This window comes from Cebus imitator, unplaced genomic scaffold (genome assembly GCF_001604975.1).
Source record: "Cebus imitator isolate Cc_AM_T3 unplaced genomic scaffold, Cebus_imitator-1.0 Scaffold135, whole genome shotgun sequence".
Taxonomy (NCBI): domain Eukaryota; kingdom Metazoa; phylum Chordata; class Mammalia; order Primates; family Cebidae; genus Cebus; species Cebus imitator.
The window spans coordinates 2,767,903-2,790,817 of NW_016107450.1; the positions used below are offsets into that span (position 1 = coordinate 2,767,903).

A 22,915-nucleotide genomic window follows, 5' to 3' on the forward strand; every position below is an offset into this window, starting at 1 on the left:
GCACTAATGAATGTCATCTTCTGTTTTGTCATGAAAAAAGATCTTTCTGCTGCTAAAGGAGACTGATTTAGATTATGAATAGCTGTAGTGATTTGCAAAAATGGCTCCAGAGAGATAGAATGAGACTCCATATACTCATGGCACTTGAGGTTTCTGCCCTTTTTGTTGAAAATTAATTTGTCCTGTGGGTTATTGGATTCTAGCTCAGCCAATGTATATTGCTCAGTCATCACAAATTTACTTAAAATTTAGTGTAGCTGAAGTTCATTCAACAAGACAAAAGTCTACAGTTGAAAGCTTCTAAAAATCTTTTTTAAAAACTGGCTAACAGTGTAATTGAAAGTGCTGGCACCTAAGTAGATTCACATAATGTTTTGCAGGTATCAATATATACTATATTACTATGTTAGAAATAGATTTTTCACTTGTTTTCCAAGAAAAAGCAGATAGGGAAGATTTATCATCCTTCGGTAAGCAGACATTTTGGTTGAAGCTTCCACATTCTGAAAACACATAAATCCCTAAATTCAGATTAGATTCTGTAATACATACCACATATTGCATTCATTCACATATACTGTAATTTCAAAACAAATATTTTAAGCGCAAATAAATTATTTAATTTCTGATGCTTCCAAATCCTAAATACATCACATTAAAAGTACAGATATTGCCTCCCTACTTCATCGACTCTTACAGCAGGCAACTCACTTCCTGCTTAGGATGCTACGACATGGAGGCTCATAGGCTGGGAGGGCCAGAGTGAAAAGAGCAACGCTTCAGACAGAGCATCAGGATACAAATCATTTGCTTTTTGATAAAAGGAACACAAGTTTAGTGGCCAAGCTCCTTAACCAACAATAATGAGAGGAAAAGAGAAGAGAGTATTCTTCCAAAGAAGCTATTGTCCAAAGATACAAAGATGGCATTAAAAAAAAAAAAATGAACAGCTAATTGTGGGAAACAGTTTTTAATTAATCCTTCCCTTAAAGTGACTTTCTTTAATATATCTTTCTCATGTTTACACATTGAAATATGTACATCTAATACATAAAACAGATTTAAATACAGTCTTTTTTGATAGTCTTTTTCCCTTTGAAAATCTCAACGAATCTACAAACTTGTGCAAGCTAAAATCATACCAGAGAGCCTCAACTGTGATGAAGTCCATTGGGGTGGCTCCTAATTAAGTTAATGATACACAGGAGACAACTAACATTATTTGTTCATTTCATTTATAGATGAAAGATTACTAGATAATAAGACTGTTTTCTATTGAAATATATTACAGAGTAATTAGGAGCTAAACTAGACGGTAAAAGCATTGGGATGTGTCATTTTATTAAGAAAAGAAAGTACATACTACTGGGGGCAACCCAAACCATAGTTGTGGACATTTTGGATAGCGGCTTTTGTTTTATTCCTTGAACCTAGACTATGACTGAACTACACAATTGATAAAGTCCAAACTCTGAAGAGATCAGATCTTTGCTTGAGGTACAGTTGCACAAAATGAGATACAGAGTGCTAACCAAATCATGACACAATGGACTGGAAATGTTAGATTAATAAACCTCTTCCAGCGTAGTACTAAATAACTTTTACAGTTTTATCTATGGTTATTTGTTTCTCTGAAGATTTATGGTCCTCGCAACAGATATGCATCTTATCTTTCACTTTCCAGATTAAAGAGAGATGATTTTAAACAGGCTTCTGACTGGCATAATCTAGAATTGCAGGTGATCTCAATTTTTTTTTAAATGCAAAAAGTGAACTTGCAAGTCAAATGAAAATGACTTTGCGCATGTCAGATGCAGAGGGGAAAAAAATCTGCATACAGCTAAACGAGGCTGATCTTCTATTACCAGTCCTGATCCTCTCGCCCTGCCCTGCATTGGCCAGGTGCAATCTGTACATGCTTAACCAGGAATTAAAACTCTCCATGCTGCTGCTGCTTTAATTGATTGATGCTAAAAGTTTAGAAAATATAACCTAACCAGCTATTACAAAGCGCCTTTAACCAAGCCTTCTCCTTTGAAAGCAGGATCCTCAATTGAAACTGGCAGACCACATTTTTAGGTTTCAAGCAGCTCTGTCATTCTACAAGGAATGTGTCTGCCACTTCACACGATAGCCTGAGCTGAAAGACATGTACTTTGAATCAGAGAATCAATAGAACACTTAATGGACAATTAGGAGAACAGCTGTAGGACTGTCAGAGACCCATCTGTACACAGCTCAAACAGCAAGCTTGGACAGGGCCCGGGAAACAAAGTACACTGCTCCAGGGCACTGGCCCCAGTACAAAACCTCCCTTTCAGCTCTCATTTAATGTTAATATAGTGTTCTTTTTCATTACAAATTTTAACACGTGTAGAAAATTATGGAAATTGCTTAAGCCATTTGTCAACTTATATCATGTGAATTGATCAATAAATTTCACTACTTTGTTGTTAATGTAGATAAATTTTGGCATTTAATTAAGCTCCAGTGAAAATGTGGCCACTTTTAATTTCAGCAGATGCTGTCGTTTCATTTGTAATACATAACTACAGGGGTAAATACAACCCAATCATGAATTATCACTAAATATTTATAGACAACATAGCAATTCAGAAAATAGACACAAAAGATTTTCACAATGAAACAATTACGGTGTGCAAAATCTGAAATAGGTCGTGATGAACTCTAATAGGAGCTGTGAACAGAATCTTAATATTGTAGCTTCACAAAAGAATTATATATGTATATTTTTCCTCTCATGATCCTGCCTCCGTAGATTGTCCCTAGTCAGCAGAAATAATTTCAAATCATTTCCCTAGAATTGTTCCAAAGGTTATAAGACAGTTCCTTAAGTTGGTAGAGATATATTAAAATTTATAAATTAAAATAAAAATGCATTATCTCATATTTGTGTATACTAACTTTATTTAGACACAATGGAGGGGCTTCTCTTAATGAATAGAAGGAAAATCTTAAGAAGTTTACGTCGCACACATGATTTGGATTTAGGCTATATGGTTGCTCAAAAGAGGATACTGGGATGGGAATGGAGAAAGGATAGCAGACAATGGAAAAAGCAGAATGAACTTTTGAGGCTTCCTCCATATGGCCTGAGGGGACCCAAGATGAAATCCTGGTCCTGACAGCCGGAAGCCGTATAGCCTTAACCCTCTGTGGCGTAGTCTGACATGATAAACTGCTATATCTCATTTGAGGGGGAATAGGCTGCCTCTTGGTGATTCTGCCAGTGCCTACAGGGAAAAGGGGATTCAAAATCACATTGCTGTCTTTACAGTGTAATCCACTCCATAACACCGATACCCACCATTGTCTAAATGCTTCAGTAAGTGGACCTGGCTGGTTCTGCAATGACTACATTTGCAGCAGAAAAGCAGACATGGGTGCTTGTGTGTAGATCCTACATAATTATATAAAAAACAAAGTTATGGGGAAGCAAAGCTGATCCCTCATTGCTATTTTTACAATGTTTCCATGTCAAATTGGCCATCATGGCTGAGGCAGTTTGGCACTTTCTGTTGTTCTGGCAGAGGGGTACCTGGTCAGAGAAGATGATTCTCTAAATTCAGACTCTATTAGAGAAATTAGAATTAAGCAGCCAAGGGAAAACAGATAGGGTCTTCTTGCTGGACCAAATTATTCATCTAAATTTCCAGCCAAAATTCTCTCTCTGGCTCACTCTCACATGTTCATACTTCTTTTTATTCCAGAATTTAAATTTCCTAGGATTTGAGGCTGTTTTTACACCCTTAAAAAGTAAAAGGAGCTGGAAATCTACCTCAGCTCCAAAACAGATAATTAGGAATCTTCTTGTCATATCTGAAATCGAGGATTTCATGAAGGCATAATATTACTGTTTTCCTAAGTCATGTATACGTCTGTGAATTTCTTTGTTTTGGGAGGAACTGAGGAAAGAAATGGGTTACTGCTTGGACTAAGGAAATACTGGCATTTGTTAAATATTTGATGTGGATATTGAAGTGTTAAGAAAGTTCAGATAAAAGATTGGTTGAGAAATGAAAACTGAGATCCTAAAAATTTGGAATAGTGATAGATGGCCAAAAAAATTATTTACCGTTTCTCCCATCAACAAATGGAATCTATTTCCCCTACACTTGAATCTGAGCTGGGTTTGTTTTGCTCAGTAGAATGTGGCAGAAGTGGCACTGTGCCAGATGCCAGCCCAAGTCTTTACAAGTCCTGGAAGCTATTGCATTTGCATTTTTCAGAGCCAGCTGCCATGCTGTAGAAAAATTTGGGTTAGATTGCCAAATGGTGAGAAGTCACTTGGAGAGTAGTCTTGAAAAATGAGAGACCATCCCCTATGTTTAAACTCCAGGCCAACTCTCAGCTGAAATCAGCTAGATGAGTGACTGCAGCTTCACCATGTGGAGCAGAAGAACCTCACAGCTGAGCACAATCAACCACAGAATCATTAGAAATAACATATCCTTATTAGGTTAAGACATTAATTTATTACACAGCAATAGATAACTGAAATAGAGATTTTTATAATAAAAATCTCCATTCCTTTTCTTTTCAGATCCTACCCTCCTTTTCAAGTTATGACAACTGGCAATCACCTAGTTTCCTATGCTTCTTGCAGAAGTGACCCAATAACACTAAAACAAAAAGCCAAGATACAAGTTGGAGGCAGGGGTTGAAATAATGTGGAAAATATGCTCAGACTGATTCCCACTGCTATTTACATTTTCTTTTAAACTTTACTCAATATCCCAAATCTACATCAATGCTGTAATTGGATAACAAAGGAATCAGTTTCTGTAATAAGAATTCTATCCCTTTTCAGAACTGTAGTCTGGAAAATCAACTGAACAACTCAATGTACTTAAATAAGATTAGATTTTTAAAAAGGTGTCAGTAGATGTTCTGCTATTTATATTAAAGTTGCCAAACAAACTCTTTGAGATGAATTTTCTCAGCTAAAATAAGCCAGATTCTAATAACACCTCTGACATAGGTAGCTGTGAAACTTGGGCAAGTAATTTTATCCTTTTGGGCCTCATCTATTTCCTCATCTGTAAAAACCCAATGGACTAGACAATCTTTAAAGTTCTTTAAAACTTTGCCACCTTTCAAAGACAGGTCATTTTTTGAGGTGATCCCAACTCTCTCTTAATCCCTTATTATGATCACCTTAGTGCCAACTAAAAAAAATCCTTTTCTATTGCCCAAGGCAGGAATGAATATATCCTTAATCTAATATTCTGTCCTTGAATAATTGAGATGGTTGTATAATTAACTTTCTCTCAGAAAGCCAGAAAGCATAATCCTAACTTTTTTTTACTCCATTATTCTATAAGAACAAAGAAGTATGACAATTTGTCTTTACCATGCAGGTCTCTAAATAGATACCCATTCTTCATAAAGTTCATAAGAAGTCAGTACATGTTTTGCTTGTGGAAAAGACTTGAGAGGAACTGAAAGGGAGCAATAACCTGTAAGGTAATAGTTTCAAAACTTATTGGTTCTTAAGTATGTCTGACATTGAAAATGCTGACACTAAAAATACATTGTATTTCAGGGAGGTCTTCAGTGAAGCCCCCTCTATATTCATCTGTACATTTCTACCTGTGATATCTCAGAAAGAAGCAATATGGTTCATTAATTCCATAAACAAATCCAAAATTTAGTAGTTTCAACCACTTATGGAATCAAATAGATCTAGGATTGAATCCTGAATGTATCATTTATAAACTGGATATCCTTGGGCAATTTTCTTAATCTAAGTCTCAAGTTTCTTCTCTATAAACACAGATTTGTTTCTGGTATGAAAATGAAATAATGCATATAAAGTTCCTAGAATAGTGAGTGATCCACCTTCTTCCCATAGCCTCATTACATTGATTATCAAGTAAAAATCATTTGGTTTGAGCTTCATACCTTTTAGCTTTCTCTGCTCACTATTTACAAGGAATGAACCATCCGAAAGACAAAACAATCAGGCATAACTACTATATAGGTAACTGATCCCTGGTAAATTATAAGTTATGAGCACGAATTAAAGACAACCGTGTCTCACATGGAATAGGAGAATCCTTGATCATAAAATGGGCACCTTTGGAAGTTGTGTTAACCTGTTAAGGATGCTACTTTGGTGCCCTGCTTCATGAAAATTTTCTAACAGACCAAAAAGAGGATCAGATTTTAGAAGATCCCTGTGGAGTAGTGTGTTTCAGTCAAGCGTAAGAATAAAACAGAAAGAGGTTCTAGACAATTTGCCCCAGGTCAGTCCAGTGAGCAAATCAAAATTATAATTCACATTGTTTAATTTCCCTATTCATTAGTCAATTATTGACCGTGGCTATTTGCCTCCTACATTAAGAGAGAGTTTGATTAGTGGCAAGAAACCATTAGAGAACAAGGTATATAACTTGTGCTCTCAATCTTCCTTCAGGGATTCCAGGCTGAATTTGCAATACACCAGAAGATGAAATCTTGTAAGATCAATGATCAAAGCCTGCCCAAGGCTCCTGGGCAGCTAACCTATTGCTGCCCCAGATGAAGACTCAATTCTGGTTCACGTTCATGTGAACATACTTTTAGTGTGGAAAACATTGGTTGAGGATGAGATTGTTCCATCTCCAAACTGTACCAATCCTATGCCTAATCAATCACCTCCTGTGGATTGGGTCACTTCGTTAGGTCTCTACATATGCACACACAAAACCAAACCAAAAGATTCAATTCCAAAACAAAACTACTGTGGACCAATCTTGCTTTAATTGGAGAGTTAAGATGCTATTAGGCTGACGCAAAAGTAATTGTGGTTTTTGCCACTGAAAGTAGTAGTAAAGCTAAAGCCAATGGAGACACAAGTATGATAAGGCTTAAAAGCAGAAAAGAGATGGGGAAACTTGCCAGAGAGGGAGCCAAACCATAAATACAGAACCTGGTATTGATTACATTTAGCAGCTACCTGGTAATACATGGTGTATGACATGAATTCATATCAAAACCACTACTTTCATCTCTCTCCACTCCCACTCTTAGGGGAAGAGAGCAGGCAACAGGGAGTGAGAGATGGTTCATAAAAAGTGTTACCCTCGACATAACTTAGGCTGAAACGGGTATCTCGATCCTTGTGCCAAGTTGGATATACCAAGTTTAGATCAGAGCTCTCAACAATTCTAAATCTTTACCTTCATATCAGTTAGAGACAGGGTCTCACTCTGTTGCCCAGGCTGGAATGCAGTGGTGTGATCATAGCTCATTACATTCTCAAACTCTTGGACTCAAGCAATCCTCCGGCCTCAGCTTTCCGAGTATCTGGGATTATAGGCATATGCCACCACACCTGGCTTTATTTGCAGCTTTTGATGAGATTTTAAGATTCTATGAGATGGTCTACCTATATGTAAGCAATGATAATAATTTTGGTGTTTCTTTGCTTTATGTGCTAATATTAAGAAAGCATTTTTTATTTTGTGGAAGTCAGATTAACCACAACCAGGTCTGTTTGTGGCTTAGGGAGAAGCTGACTTGAATAAGAGATGTGCCTGTGGTTTAATTTCCAGAGCATACCAAATAACTTTAATGGATCACAGAGAGCTGGGTGCTAGTTCTTGAGAAGCTGATGTGTACATGTGCATAAAGTATATATTAGAAGTATATTAATACAATTCTATCTCAACAGATTTAATTCTTAAATGCTACATACACTTGTTTAATCTCCCATTTTAAAAGTAGAAAAGGTTAGATTATAACATCAGGTTAGCTCTCTTTGAAGCAGGTAATAATTAAGTTGATTCACTGTTGCAATTACTGTCAAATCCCCCTTAATTACCAGAGATTTTATAGCAGCTTCATTATACGTCTGCTGTAATGCATTGTGGCCCTAAGGAGAAGTGTTGCAGGAAATTCTGCATAGCATGGATAATTCTAACCTGCAGTTACAGCTTCCAGCGAAAGCTCCTGCACTAAATTTATCTTTTTTTGACATTTCTCCCTGTTACTCCAGCAGTTAAACCGAAGTAACATTACTAAAATACCTACCTAACTTTGAAAGTTAGAATTGATTTCTCCATAGATATTAAAAACAAAAGAATGAAGAAAGGATAAATTAGCCTTCAATTATTGCTGAAAAAGCACTAAATTATGTTTAATAATGAATTTAGATTATGACATTCTAATAGATCTGAGATCTACATATCCAAATCACAAATATATCTTATATTTCTACTTCTTGGGGATATTTCTTAGATGACGAACAAGACAAAAATTATTACTAAATCCCCAACAGATAATCTTGAAGAGGATAACCAACTGCTTTTTATTTATCAATGATTTTCCAACTTATTTCTGGAAAAAATAATCATTTTTTAAAAATTCATTTTTAAGTTTCCCTATCACTGCTTGTTTTCACTGGAAAAATCTTTATAAATCAGAGCCTGTAAATTAAGTGAAGTTCAAAACAGATAACTGAATGTCTCTCACAGATCCCCTTTTAACCAAGGAATTTACTCCGCAGAATACATTAGATTCAGAAAGGGCCGCAATGTCAAAGACACTATTGGCAGCTGTGTTAACAGTTAAGGGCCTGGCTTTGTACAGCAATACAGTTATTAAATTTCTCCGGAGACCATGACTCATTAATCAAATATTCATACATCTCTGTAAATACACACTGAACAGAGAATACCCTCAGAGCTGAGCATCCCAATACAAGTGCTCTTTCATGTAACACTGACAAAATCCTGAGAACATGTGGTCATGTTTTGCATTTCTAATGCACTATGTACTCTTTAATACTCCATTTCCTAAAATCAGAACACAAATGACCTTACTGATGGCAAGTGTTAGATGGTTACAATTAAAATTATTCCACTATTGCTTCATACCATCTTTTTTTTAAATGAGAACAATGAACCAATTCTTCTGTTCTTTGTTTACCATCAAACAAGTAATTTTTTCCCAGACAGATGAAGAAACCCAGGGCCGTGCTCCTATTAATACAAGAATTTGTATTAGCCTGAAAACAACAAATCACTACTTAAACTAGAGAGGCCAAATAACGACATATTAGCAGACATGAACTTGCTATATTTTGCAAAGTCCTCAGTCTGTTTTATACCACTGAGAGTTTTCCCCCTATTGTACAGTAACAAAAGGTCTTTCTCTCATCTGAGCTCTATCAGAAAAAAGAAGTTAAAAAAAAAGGGTCTTTCTCAATTGCAGCCTCTAGAAAATTGGGGTCTGAGGCCAGACCAAGAAAAGAAGGCTCAAAACGTCACCTCATAAAGCTACTACTAAGAGCAGGTTCCCCACCTGAGGGTGGGCAGGAATACTATGCCAAAAGAAGAGAGAAAAGGAGCATCTTATGTAAATTTCCCATCTGTGTTACAGTTTCCGAAAAGATAGGAACTTGATTCTCAATGCCACTGAAATATAAGCAAATTTTCGTCAAGGCTACCTCATCTCCTCACCTCCTCCAGCCTACCACCCAGACTCCTCCCTCCTCCCCTCCTCACTCCTCACCTCCTCAATCCTCACTCCTCACCTCCTCACTCCTCACCACCTCACTCCTCACTCCTCATTTTCCAAAATTCTTTCCAAAACTATGTAAAAGACGTCCCTTCCACAGTCTCCCTGCTTTCATCCCCATCGGGCTCAGTCCTCACATGCCATTTTCTCTAGCCTCTTCCTCTTGGTCTTTTGGAACATCTAATTCAATATGATGTAGGGAAAACTGGAGGATGCTTTGGAATCAGGAGAGGTTTAAATCTCAGATCTCCAGATTGCCAACTGTGCTAACTTGGCATATTAATGTATCAGACCCTCAATTTCTTCATCTGTAAAATGGCATAAGCACCCAATAAATGTCAGTTGTTGCCACTGGCAATCATTAACCCTCTATCTCTTAACATTGACTCAAACTTTCATTTTCCTGGCAGTACTAATTCTCTCCTAAACTTAGCCAGAAAGGAGACTTCTCCTTCCATTTAAATTCCTCTGATTCAGGTAGTTTTGCATTCCCACTTCCAGATGCTGATTATCACTTCACAGTCTCTTCTGCAGATGCTTGCACCATCTATTTCACTCAGCATGCTCCAACTCCATATTTCAGCCTTGAAATTCTGTTTTTTCTGTCATTCTCACAACATTCTACCATTCTATTTCCCAAACTCCCTCACTTTACATCATTTGGGAGTCTGGTAAAGTCTAGTGTCTCCTTCTCATAAAAATACTTTTAAATGTAAATTAAAATGTGCATAACTAAATGGAATGGTTATTAAAATTTTTTTAGCCAGGCACGGTGGCTCATGCCTGTAATCCCAGCACTTTGGGAGGCCGAGGCGGGTGGATCATGAGGTCAGGAGATCAAGACCATCCTGGTCAACATGGTAAAACCCCGTCCCTACTAAAAATACAAAACATTAGCTGGGCATGGTGGCGCATGCCTGTAATCCCAGCTACTCGGGAGGCTGAGGCAGGAGAATTGCCTGAACCCAGGAGGCGGAGGCTGTGGTGAGCCGAGATCGCACCATTGCACTCCAGCCTGGGCAACGAACGAAACTCCGTCTCAAAAAAAAAAAAATTTTTTTAATTTGTAATTATAGTAATATATTTGCTTCTCTGCTTCTCTATCAATACACTAAAAAATCCTAGCAGCAAAACCTACCAAAATTTCAAAGCAGTGTAAATACTTCAAGATATCTATATTAACTGTAATGTAAAAATATCTATAATTTCTATGAGTGGTAATGTTCTAGCCACTGCTAGCACTGTTACACTTTGTTGTCTATATCCTTAATGAAAGGAAATACTCTATTTCAGTTAGATGTTAGTAAAAATAAAGATGTAAATGTTTTCCAACCCAAGCTCATGAAACTCTAAATTCTGTTCATGGGTTCATCAGGTTAAGAACCCCTGCATTAAATGACCTACTCTTTCTCTGCCCCATCTAAATTCACTATTTGCATAAATCACTAAATATATGCATAGAATCGATAGAATTATATCTAGGTAAAACAGAATCTAAGAATAGGGCTTGACAAATCACATTCCAATTTTAAATCTTCATATTTTAAAGTGTTAAAACCAAACCCCGATCTTCTGATTTCTACAACCTTTGTTTTTTCCTTCATAGCACTTCTTCCTGTGTCTCTCCTAGGCATCCACTTAAGTATACATTTCAGCCTGAACGTTACAGCCCTCAGTCATCTGCAGAATGTTTAGTGTCACCCCCTTACTAAATACCAGCAGTGCTCTGTAGCCAGTTAACCAAAACCAGCCACATGCACCTCAACTGTGCCCTGTGGGGATGGCCTCTGCTCCAAACCCACTTTTGTTTAGAAAACAGTACCAGGGACCCTGTCTTTCTGTTTTTATGTTGTTTCTTATTATTTCAGATACTTATCTTATTGCTGCCTGTATATAAATCCGACTTTTAGAATTCATCCAAAATGCCACCTCCTCCAGGAAGACTTGCCTAATGAGCTGTCTTCTTTTAAAACCAAATAACATTTTATTTTGTAGAACTTCTACTATAAACGTTCTCTTTATCAATCATGTATGACAGTTTTTTTGTATTTTCCCCATCCTTAAGTAAATTTCTAAGCTCCCTGATGGAAATGTCACTTTTTAAAAAAATCTCAATGTATTCTCTAGTGCTTCACAGACATTCAGTATAAGCATGGAATTGGGTTTTTGTTTTATTTTTCCTAATTCTTGCATTCCAATGCCAGTTCAAAAAAAAAAAAAGGAATTTTAAAGTCTTTTCAAATCTTAAGACTGGCATGAATAAAATCTTGACAACACTTTTAAAGGCTAACACTTATTGAGCACTTACTGTGTGCCAGGCATTTTTCTAATAAATATTTCACATGTGTTTCCTCCCTTAATCCCCACAACAGCCCTCTGCTGATACTATACTACAATAGTTACTGTTATCCCCATTTATAGATGTTAAGTACTTGCTCAAGGGCATATTGCTGGTAAGTGCTCAAGTCACAATTTGAGCTGAGCCAGTCTGACTCTACAACTTAACCAATTCATTATGTCTTCTCCATTGTATAACACTGGAGTTTGACCAAAAAAATTAAGCATCTGTTTTCCTCTAAATATAAAGATTCATAATTTTTTCCACACTAGTAGTATTGGGTGAATATGTAAAATCTTACTTTTGAAGCACTTGTTCTGGATGATGCTATGGTATAATGTAATCTACTATAATTGTCATGCTATTATACAACATGATTGTATAATACTAAGTACTATATTTTGCATGTTTTACTTTCTAAACATCTATCTTCAGCATTTGGGACCAATTTTATACTATGTAAAATTTCAATAACACCTTATGTTTTAAAAATAAAGACTGGGCCATGTGCAATGGCTCATGCCTATAGTCCCAGCAGTTTGGGAGGCTGAGGCAGGTGGATCACTTGAGGTCAGGAGTTCAAGATCAGCCTGGCCAACGTGGTAAAACCCTGTCTCTACTAAAAATACAAAAATTAGCTGGGTGTGGTAGTGCACGCCTGTAATCCCAGCTACTTGGGAGGCTGAGGTGAGAGAATCGCTTGATCCTGAGGTGCAGAGGTTGCAGTGAGCCGAGATCGTGCCACTGCACTCCAGCCTGGGCAATAGAGCGAAACTCTGTCTAAACAAATAAACAAAAGAGAAATGAAGACTGAAAGAAATGAGAAAAAATATTGCAGAAATTGCCATGCTGATCCTAAAAGTCATATGAATATAATACAGGGGATCTAGAATGCACAAAGCAATGTTGAAAAAGAACAGTGCTAAAGAACTCACACCTCCCAATTTCAGAATTTATTACAAAGCCACAGTAATCAAGACAGTGTCATACTGTCATGAGGCTAGATAAATGGAATATATTTGAGAGTCTAGAAATAAACCCTTATATTTATGGTCAATTGATTTTCAACAAGAGTGCCAACACTAATAGGAAAAAGAGTAGTCTTTTCAATAAATGGTGCTTGGGCAAGTGGACATTACATGCAAAAGAATAAATACGAACACCTACCTCAGACCATATACAAAAATCAACTCAAAATGGAATTAAAAAAAAAAACCTAGGCCAGGCGTGGTGGCTCATGCCTATAATCCCAGCACTTTGGGAGGCCAAGGTGAGCGGATCACCTGAGGTCGGGAGTTGGAGACCAGCCTGACCAACATGGAGAAACCCTGTCTCTACTAAAAGTACCAAATTAGCCACGCATGGTAGCGCATGCCTGTAATCCCAGCTACTCGGGAGGCTGAGGTGGGAGAATCGCTTGAACCTGGGAGGCAGAGGTTGCAGTGAGATGAGATCATGCCATTGTACTCCAGCCTAGGCAACAAGAGCAAAACTCTGTCTCAAAATAAAAACATTAGCCAGGCATGGTGGTGCATGCCTGTAATCCCAGCTACTCAGGAGGCTGAGGCAGGAGAATCACTTGACCCTGGGAGGTAGAGGTTGCAGTGAGTTGAGATCACGCTACTGCATTCCAGCCTGGGCAACAGAGCGAGACTCTGTCTCAAAAAATAAAATAAAATAAAATAACATAAATGTAAGAGCCAAAACTATAAAATTCAGATATAGATCTTCATGACCTTGAATTAATCAATGGTTTCTCAAATATGACACCAAAAGTGCAAGGAATTAAAAAAACACAAATTAGACTTTATCAAAATTAAAACTTTCAGTAGTTCATAGGATACCATCAACAAAGTGAAAAGATGGCTGGGCATGGTGGCTCACACCTGTAACCCCAGCATTTGGGGAGGCCGAAGCGGACAGATCACTTGAGGCCAGAAGTTCGAGACCAGCCTGACCAACATGGCGAAACCCCATCTTACTAAAAATACAAAAGTCAGCCAGCATGCTGGTGCACACCTGTAATGATGCTACTTGGGAGGCTGAGGCATAAGAATCACTTGAACCCAGGAGGTGAAGGTCACAGTGAGCTGAGATGATGCCACTGCACTCTAGCCTGGGCAAGAGTAAGACTCTGCCTCAAAAAAAAAAAAAGGTAAAAAGACAGCCTACAGAACAAGAGAAAATGCTTGTAAATCATATATCTGATAAAGTACTTGCATCGTGAATATGGAAATAACTCCTACAACTCAATATATAAATATAAATAACCCAATTTTAAAATGAGTAAAGATAGCTATAAAAGTGGTCAATAAGAATATGGAAAGATACTCAACATTATTAGTCATTAGGAAAATGAAAATCAAAACCACAATAAGGTACCACTTCAAACATACTTTGCTGGCTTAAAGTAAAAGGTAGACAAGCTGCAGACGCAGAGATGCAGATCTTTGTGAAAACCCTCATGGGCAAGACCATCACTCTTTAGGTCGAGTCCAATGACACCACTGAGAATGTCAAAGCCAAAATTCAAGAGAAGGAGGGTATCCAACCTGACCAGCAGCGTCTGATATTTGCTGGCAAACAGCTGGAGCCTAGCCACACTCTCTCTGACTACGACATCCAGAAAGAGTCCACCCTGCACCTGGTGCTGCACCTGCGAGGTGGCATTATTGAGCCTTCCCTCTGCCAGTTCGCCCAGAAATACAACTGCGACAAGATGATCTGCTGCCAAGTGCTGTGCTTGCCTGCACCCCAGTTCTGTCAACTGCCGCAAGAAGTGTGGCCACACCAACAACCTGTGCCCCAAGAAGAAGGTCAAATAAGCCTCTTCCTTCCTTGAAGGGCAGCCTCCTGCCTAGGCCCCATGGTCCTGGAGCCTCAATAAAGTGTCCTTTTGGTTGACTGGAAAAAGAAAGGTAGACAATAAAAAGGATTAGGGAGAAAGCTGAAAAGCCAGAACCCTCATACATTGCTGCTAGGAGTATAAAATGGTGAACCATTTTGGGAAACAGTTTAGGAGTTCCTCAAATAGCTAAACATAGTTATCAATATGACCAGCAACTCTACTGCCAGGCAGATATTCATTAGAAATGAAAATGTACACCCACACAAAATCATGTACATGAATGTTCTGAACAGCATTATTCATAGCAGCTAAAAGGTAGAAAAAAACCGAAATGTCCATCCATTGATGAATAAAGAAAATGTGGTATACCTATCTCAGAATATTATTGTCATAAAAAAGTAATGAAGTGCTAACAAACACATGCAACAATATGGAAGAACCTTGAAAAAAATTATGGCAACTTGAAGGAGTCAGACACAAAAGGCCATATAGTGTATTATGCCATTTAGATGAAACGTCCAGATTAGGCAAATCCGTACAGGCAGAAAGGAAATAGAAAGCGAGAGTGGGTCCAGGGTTTCTTTTTAGGGTAATTAAAATGCTCTGGAAATTGGTAATGATGATCATTGCACAACTCTGTGAATATATTAAAAACCACTAAATTGTGGTTTTTAAAGTTATTTTACTTTAAAAGGGTGAAGTGTCTAATATGTGAATTACATCTCAATAAAACTATTATCTAAAAAAGAAAACCACAAGGTATCACTTCACACACTCAGTAGAATGGCTACAACAAAAAGACAGAAAACAGACCTATGGAGACATTAGACATATATGACACTCTGAACCATCTTAAACATTATAAAATTTGGACTTTTTGACAAAGATGCACTTTGAGCTCCGAGCTGATGCTGCCTACCAGTTAATATCACAATCTTTGTATAGCAGATTAGATAATTGTTGGATTTTATATTTCATTCCCTCTTATTTTGCAGGAAAACTGAAAATCACAGTGCTAAAACTAGTGTTAAGAAATGTAGACCTCATAAATTTAAAATGTAGACCTCATAAATAAATATAAAGATAGAAATAATCATTAGCCTCAATGAAATGCTCAGTCAACCGTACATTCTACTATAAGTCAACTTTAAGTCAGTCAATTGTATGTTCTACTACAAAAGAACAAAAATAAAGAACATCAGTGAGATACTAGAAGTGTATCATCAAGACTATGTAAAGCCTGTATGATTAAAAATAATTTTGTTTTAAATATTTTAATAATATTTTTAACTCTCTGGGTAAGAATCTTCCTTAAAACATTGTTTTAAAACATTTATTGTTCAGTTCCTTCATATTCTCAAGTGTTTATGGGAACATATTACATACAAAACCAAGAGTGTCTCTCCAGGTATACACATGGTCTAGTGGCCATAAAACTGGCCAAGTATAGGAAGTCAGGTCTAGGAGACAATCACAAGTCACAGGAAAGACCAACATGCAAGCCAGTGGCATAAGTCAGTACACAGATCCAAATACAAAAGACTGAGTAAGTGGTGGCTGTCTTCATTAATAGAATAGTTATAAAAATAGGAATAAAAATTCAACCTATTGAACATGCTTAAAGAGTAACAAGAATATGAACCTAAGGTAGAAGGGAATATAGAAAAATGAAAGTAATATATTGGAATATCATGTAAGTATGGGTTGATCATTTCCATATGATATATATTTAAAGTATTTTAGAAATAATTTCAATAACCAGACAGTTGACCATGAACTCTCCTGACCTGTTCCATTATGCAATCATGTAAGTCCCAGAACTCATGTTGTCTCATTAATCCCAGATCTAATTCCCATCTTAGATTCATTAGCTATATTTCAATACAAGTAAACTGAACGGTGTGGCATAAATAGCAAGCAGTATAAATATTAGGAACTGAAATGCTACATTGTACAATTCCAGGAAGCACCATTCATATAACACATACTAAAAATAGTGCTCCGTGGAGTTCTGCAACATGGTAGCCCATATCCACTGTCTCTTATCAGTATTTACATTCTTCTACTGCCTGCATTTAATCTGAAATCATCCCAGCCCACAACACTTTTTAATTCACGTATTTTTATCTGTGTCAGTTTGCTATGGTGTATTTGCCTAGACACACTCAAAACTTGCTGTCATTCTCTCATCCTTTTGTTATAACTTCTATTGGATTTCAACTTTCTTTTGTTTACCTTTCCTGCTTATAAAACAACTTCCTTATAAAACCCTTGAATTCTCTATTTTTTTTTTTTTTTTTTTTGAGACGGAGTTTCACTCTTGTTACCCAGGCTGGAGTGCAATGGCGTGATCTCGGCTCACCGCAACCTCCGCCTCCTGGGTTCAGGCAATTCTCCTGCCTCAGCCTCCTGAGTAGCTGGGATTACAGGCACGTGCCACCATGCCCAGCTAATGTTTTGTATTTTTAGTAGAGAGGGGGTTTCACCATGTTGACCAGGATGGTCTCAATCTCTTGACCTCGTGATCCACCCGCCTCGGCCTTCCAAAGTGCTGGGATTACAGGCTTGAGCCACCGCACCCGGCCTGAATTCTCTATTTTTATGTATATTATCATAGTATAAAAATAAATATGTATTGTATTTATAAGTTTTAAATAATATAAATGAAAGATAATTCTGAGAAGAACACTTTTTTATCATTCACTCTTGGATGACAATTTTGGAAGACTGTTTCATTTATGGAAGAACTGGCTAGAGAGAGCATAGCATAGCAAAAGAGTAATCTTCCCTTCTAATAACATGTATTCTCCACATTTAGCATATTTTTCTTATCATTGTGAGAGAATAAGTGAAATTTTATAACTGTAGTTGTGAATGTTTTGGGCCATTGCTTGCCACCAATAATGTCGAGAAGGACTGTAAAAAGGAAAGGAGAGGAAAATGCTAACTCAAAAATGTGTCTGCAATACCAACTCTAAATACAATATTTTTCAAAGTTTATAGGCAAGGAAAAAGTCTTTAAATAACCATGAAAGCCACACAAAAATGCTTAAGATTTTAAAACTGACTTAAGATTCAAACTATAAAATGGTATAAAATTTATATTTTAGAATCAATAGGATGTTTCCAATTTTCCTGGCCTGATGTTTCACCTTGTCAGTTCTGTATTTGAGTACTCAGTATGAAGGCTCAAATGAATAACACTATTGAATGGTGGTTGACTGACAATACAGAGGTTATGATAAATATCACATGATAAAAATTTACTCGCCTAAAGATTTTTGGGGGAAGACATTTACTCTTCTTTTTATAGAAAATCATCCCTTATCCTTTCCAAGAATTGCCTCTATCATATATTCTGAATATCTTGCTCCTATTTCACCATGATTTTAAATCCTCAGTTTCCTACTTATAACTGTTCAAGTAACAATTCATGTAGTGATTTCATATTTTTAAGTTGTTTGTCATTATCTGTCCTTCCGCCTGTTTCTTGACTTTAGAAAATCCTTTATAGCTTTTCATGATTATGTAAGAACATATAGTCGAAAAGACAATGTCAAATGCAAGCTATTAAAGGTGATCTGTGACAAACCATGAAAATGAAACTTCTTCCTAGTAGAAACTGAAGAGAAAAAAAAAAAGAATAAAGTGCTTCCTAATATTGAATAATAAAAGGGAACTAGAGATCTCTAAAAAATAGAGATTCTTATATAAAATTAGATCGATTATATAGCTAAGTCATTTTTGCTGTTAATTCTTCAAAAAACTGATGCAATTAACACACATATTTAGATATGTTTGCCCTTGGACAATGTTAAATACTGATGTTAACAGAACACAAAAGTAACCTAAATTTTTAATCATCTGAAGTTGTCTTCTCACTAATACAGGTTTAATGAGGTTGGTTTAATGTAAAAACAGAAATATGAATACCTCAAGGAATACTTCTGGATATACTTAACACCGTAAAGGATCTTTTCATTCACTCATTCAGCAAATTATGACTCTTACAATTGCCTGCTGGTGGTTAACACATTGACAAAAGGGGATTCAAAGTGTCAAATCTTATGAAGAAAAGAAAAAAGAAAACTTCGCCATCAAAAAGTCACATCAAGAATTTTAAAAATTCATTTCTGAAATGTTAATGGTAAAATCCAGGATCTTAATATTGATGTGCAAATGGAGGATTCTCCTACCATAATTCTAACAGAACACTCATCTTAGAACCTTGTCCTTTTTGACTTTCCTTTATTCCAGGCTGAAAGAGATCACCCATAAGCTTTATTGACTGAGTTTACTAGCTGTCAGAACTTGAAATGAAATCTGTGTTCACAACAAAGTCTGAAACCAGAATATATAATACGTTTATTCTAAATCTAATGATATACTCTTGTTGCTGCCTTCACAATAAAAGATTAGCGTAACTTTTGGCTGGTCTTTGGCTGAAGGTGAATTAGCAGGCGAGATAAATTGACCCTCTCTCAATTATCATGCATGCATTCATTCACTCACATGTTAGTCAATAGTTTTAATGTGTGCATATTATGCTAACAATTTCTGATTCCAAACATTTATTCCTAGTCATGAGGATGACTGTATTATAAGATTTGTCTGTAAAATATACTAAGTTTTTTCCATACAATTCAATGTAAAGGAAGTTTCTGCCTCCTCTGACATTAATTTTGCCCCGGTGTAATTTTGTCTCATTCCAAAAATCTACCTAAAATGATTGCTAAATATGTTGAGGAAATAACTGTGCTATTCTGTAACTCTTAAGCTTTTATATTAGTTCTTGCAAGAACATTTACGACCGATTCAGATCCACTTGAAGGTGTATGGGTGCTCTCATTTGATGTGTTTACTGTAGAATCCTGTGAATAATGCAGCTATGTAGGAACAGTAAATTCCAAGCTTAGATCAAAGGACTGCAATGTATAAAATGTGGTATACCCACTGGCTTCTTGTTCCTATATTGCTTTGACATTCTAGGAAAATTAGTATTGTACTTAATTTGTCCTAACTGTATGCAGACTGAAGAAAATTTTTAGATTTCAGGCTATTTGAATTCAGTAAGTCATCCTCACTGAGAAATGTCAAACCTGATTTTTCTCATCAGGCATATAAAGCAATCTGCCCACCCTCTCTTTCAGCTTTGCATGCGGCTCTAAACAAATAGGCATTCTGATGGAAGAGATCAATGACTTCAGATGATACACAATTTTATGTCTTTATAAGTCATGTTTCTACACTGAAACATAAAAGCTCCATTAAAAAAAATAGTATTTTGCTTTCAGAGCAATATTATATGCATTTATTATAAATAAACAGAATTCATTTGAGACACTGATTTTTCAAATGAAAGGATTAAAATAATCCCAACATTAAAACCAAAACAAAAGCATTTTATCTCTCACATCTTTATTATGTATTTCATAATCCTACCTCCATTACCACTCTTGTACTTTTAGATCACAAATTAGCCTTTAAGTAACACATAATACACGTAAGGCAGATTTGTCTTACAGGTGGCCTCAGCTTCTAAACACCACTACACTGCTTTATACAAATAACAAAAACCACATATAAGAGAATCTAGTGACATCTTTCTTGGTACTTTAGATTTAAAAACTGTATAAGTTGAGTTTCCATAAAATTTCACCCTTGAGATAGGAAACGAACAATACTATTTTATAGTTACCTTTATCTGACTTGATTGGATGCAGTTATAATAGTATTAATAACATAACCTTTAAGTTTGTGGGGGAAATCCAATATTCACTCCTCATCAAAGGTTCAACAGCAAGCATAATGAGGAGCCATTATAAAACCATATTGCTAAGTATTCCTTTAACTCATAATTCTGCTTATATAAGTGTATGCATATCACAGTTAACAAATACTATTTAATTATCAAGACATATACAAAAGTATTATCTGATTGTATTCATAGCAGGCAGCTAGACAGCATTAAAGTTTCCTTCTCTGATCTTCTGATCATTAGTACAAACTGAGAATTTTGAAACTATTTGGCGATCCCAGTCTTTGGGGGAGGATTAGTATCACAAAACCTCCATGAGAACAATGGGCTCGGGTAGAAGACTTAGAAGACTAAAAGGCTTACAGTTAAGGTAGCGTTATCATTAGTAGACATTAGGGAAATAGGAATGCAACCAGAATCACTCAATTTATTTATTAGAAAGAAAGATTCATTAAATCGTTTCTCTTTTAGAAAAATATCTTTAAAATTTTATATTTTCAAATGTTCTTTTTTTAAAGAACATATAAAATTGAGATATTTGTGAAAATAAACGTTTCGAATATACTTTCCCCTTTCAACGGAATTGTTCTCCTCAAGCACAAATGTCTTTAAAGCAAGACAAACTCTTCTGTGCTAAATCTTTTTAATTGTTTCTTTTCATCCTCTGAAAAAAGGTCTTCTTCATTGGTTGTAGTCGATGTGAAATCATAGTCTCTGGAATGACCATTTACAAAAGTAAATAAGGGATATTTCTCCTTAGAAGAAAATTTCAGCATCTGTAACAGAAAGTATAGAAGAATCCCTTATTGGATGCAATAGTGCACACTAAGACCACACAACAAATCTAATGTTTTAGCCCTGAACCTCTCCTGTTAGCTTCTTTCATTTACATTCATCCAGTGCTATTCCTTTACCTGTTCTGGCTAAAAGACAAAAAATGATTAGCATTGCATTGTTTATTTATAGGTAAATGTATGCTTCTTCATTAGGACTAAATCATCAAAAATTAAGTATATGCTCACTCTCACCTCCTAGTTCCCCAAAATTTTCTGATCACATTAGTTTGAAGAAATACTAGAGAGTTAAGTTGTAATTTATATTCTTTAAGTAGTAACAGACAAAGAAACAAGATGGTACCACTGATTATGGTAAAATATTGTAAAAGAGTGTTTGGCAATCTAAGCACTAAACCAGAAGGTCCATTCTAACCTCTGTTCTATAGCTTACCTTGATGTGACCTTGGGCAAGCCACTCTACCTGAGTAACATCTATAAAACAGGGCAATCACTGCTTGGCCTTTAAGATCAGGTGTATAAAAACAGAGGAAAAGAAATCAATTTCTCCACCTCAGAGAATTAAGAAGATCAAAAGCAATAATACGAAGTTATTTAAAAAAAATAACTTTGGTCTTTTCAAAGATTCTATTTTTAAACATATTTTAAATAAATGATTTCTACAATAATCTAGTCAACATGAAAAACAGTTTTATCACACCGTAATAATCCACATTTTATACATTACCTTCTAAAGTTGCATTATATACAAAAAAAGCAATACCTAGAATTTTGTGAGGATACCCACAACCTTTACAGCTCATCAATTTGGATTCACAACTATAATATAAACAATTTTAAGTCTTTCTGTTAAACAAGTTCTATTCAAAAATTTAAATGATTTTCATTAAAATCTGATTTAAACATCTTGAATAAAGGATTTTTTAACAAAAATAAATTTTCAGTAGGTAATCAGGACCACAGGGATTCCAAAAGTTACTATGCAATTTTCAGAGAATGCTAAAAAGAATACAATTATTTATATACATCATAATCACTGTCAATTAAATGTAATTTGATTTAAAAGATAATTTCAGAGGTAAAACTATCTTATCCCAAATGTCAACATTCAACTGAAGGATCATCAAATTCTTATATATTATATTTGCAGATTCTCTTGAAACATGGCCAGATAGGTAGGCCTAGCAGATGATACAAAATTAAAAATATTTCAATGAGACAGCTATATAAAATATATTTTTAATTGAATGAAAGTGAACGATTCAAAAACAAGCAAGTATTAACAAACAAGATCCTACAGTTCATACTGTGCTTATTTACACATTGCTGAAATTTATTTTATTTATATCATACAAAAAAAGGAAGAGAGAAGAGCAAAAATGTGTAAAATGAAAAACAAGAGGCAGAGAGTACTGGCATCTGATTAATCATCTTTCACCTCCAGCCAATAGCTGGAATATAGTCCAAAAATTGTTGTCATTTTAATATTCATTTAATGTCACTTGTAAAAGTCCAGTATCTAATGGGCAGGTATCCACACATCATTTTCAGATCCACACGGCAGAGTTAACATTATCATCTCTTTATCCTTTCTTTCAAGGTTAAGAAAGAAGGGTGGGCGTCCTGGGGCCCACCAACAAAAAAAAAAAAAA

At 35.9% G+C, this 22,915-nt stretch overlaps 1 protein-coding gene and 1 pseudogene across 10 annotated transcripts in view; one reads left to right on the top strand and one right to left on the bottom strand.

Annotated features, from left to right (window-relative positions):
• Positions 1-22,915, bottom strand: part of ATG4C (autophagy related 4C cysteine peptidase) — a 193,654-nt gene that overhangs the window by 87,298 nt on the left and 83,441 nt on the right. The window contains exon 11 of one of the 10 annotated variants that reach the window (XM_017541562.2): positions 20,883-21,245. The exons of the other annotated variants lie outside the window; for them this stretch is intronic. Within the exon in view, the coding sequence (XP_017397051.1) occupies positions 21,078-21,245 (168 nt within the window). The 3' untranslated portion in view covers positions 20,883-21,077. Of the gene's footprint in view, positions 1-20,882; positions 21,246-22,915 lie in introns of those variants that run through there. 10 annotated transcript variants of the gene reach the window in all.
• Positions 14,177-14,780, top strand: LOC108313252 (annotated as a pseudogene).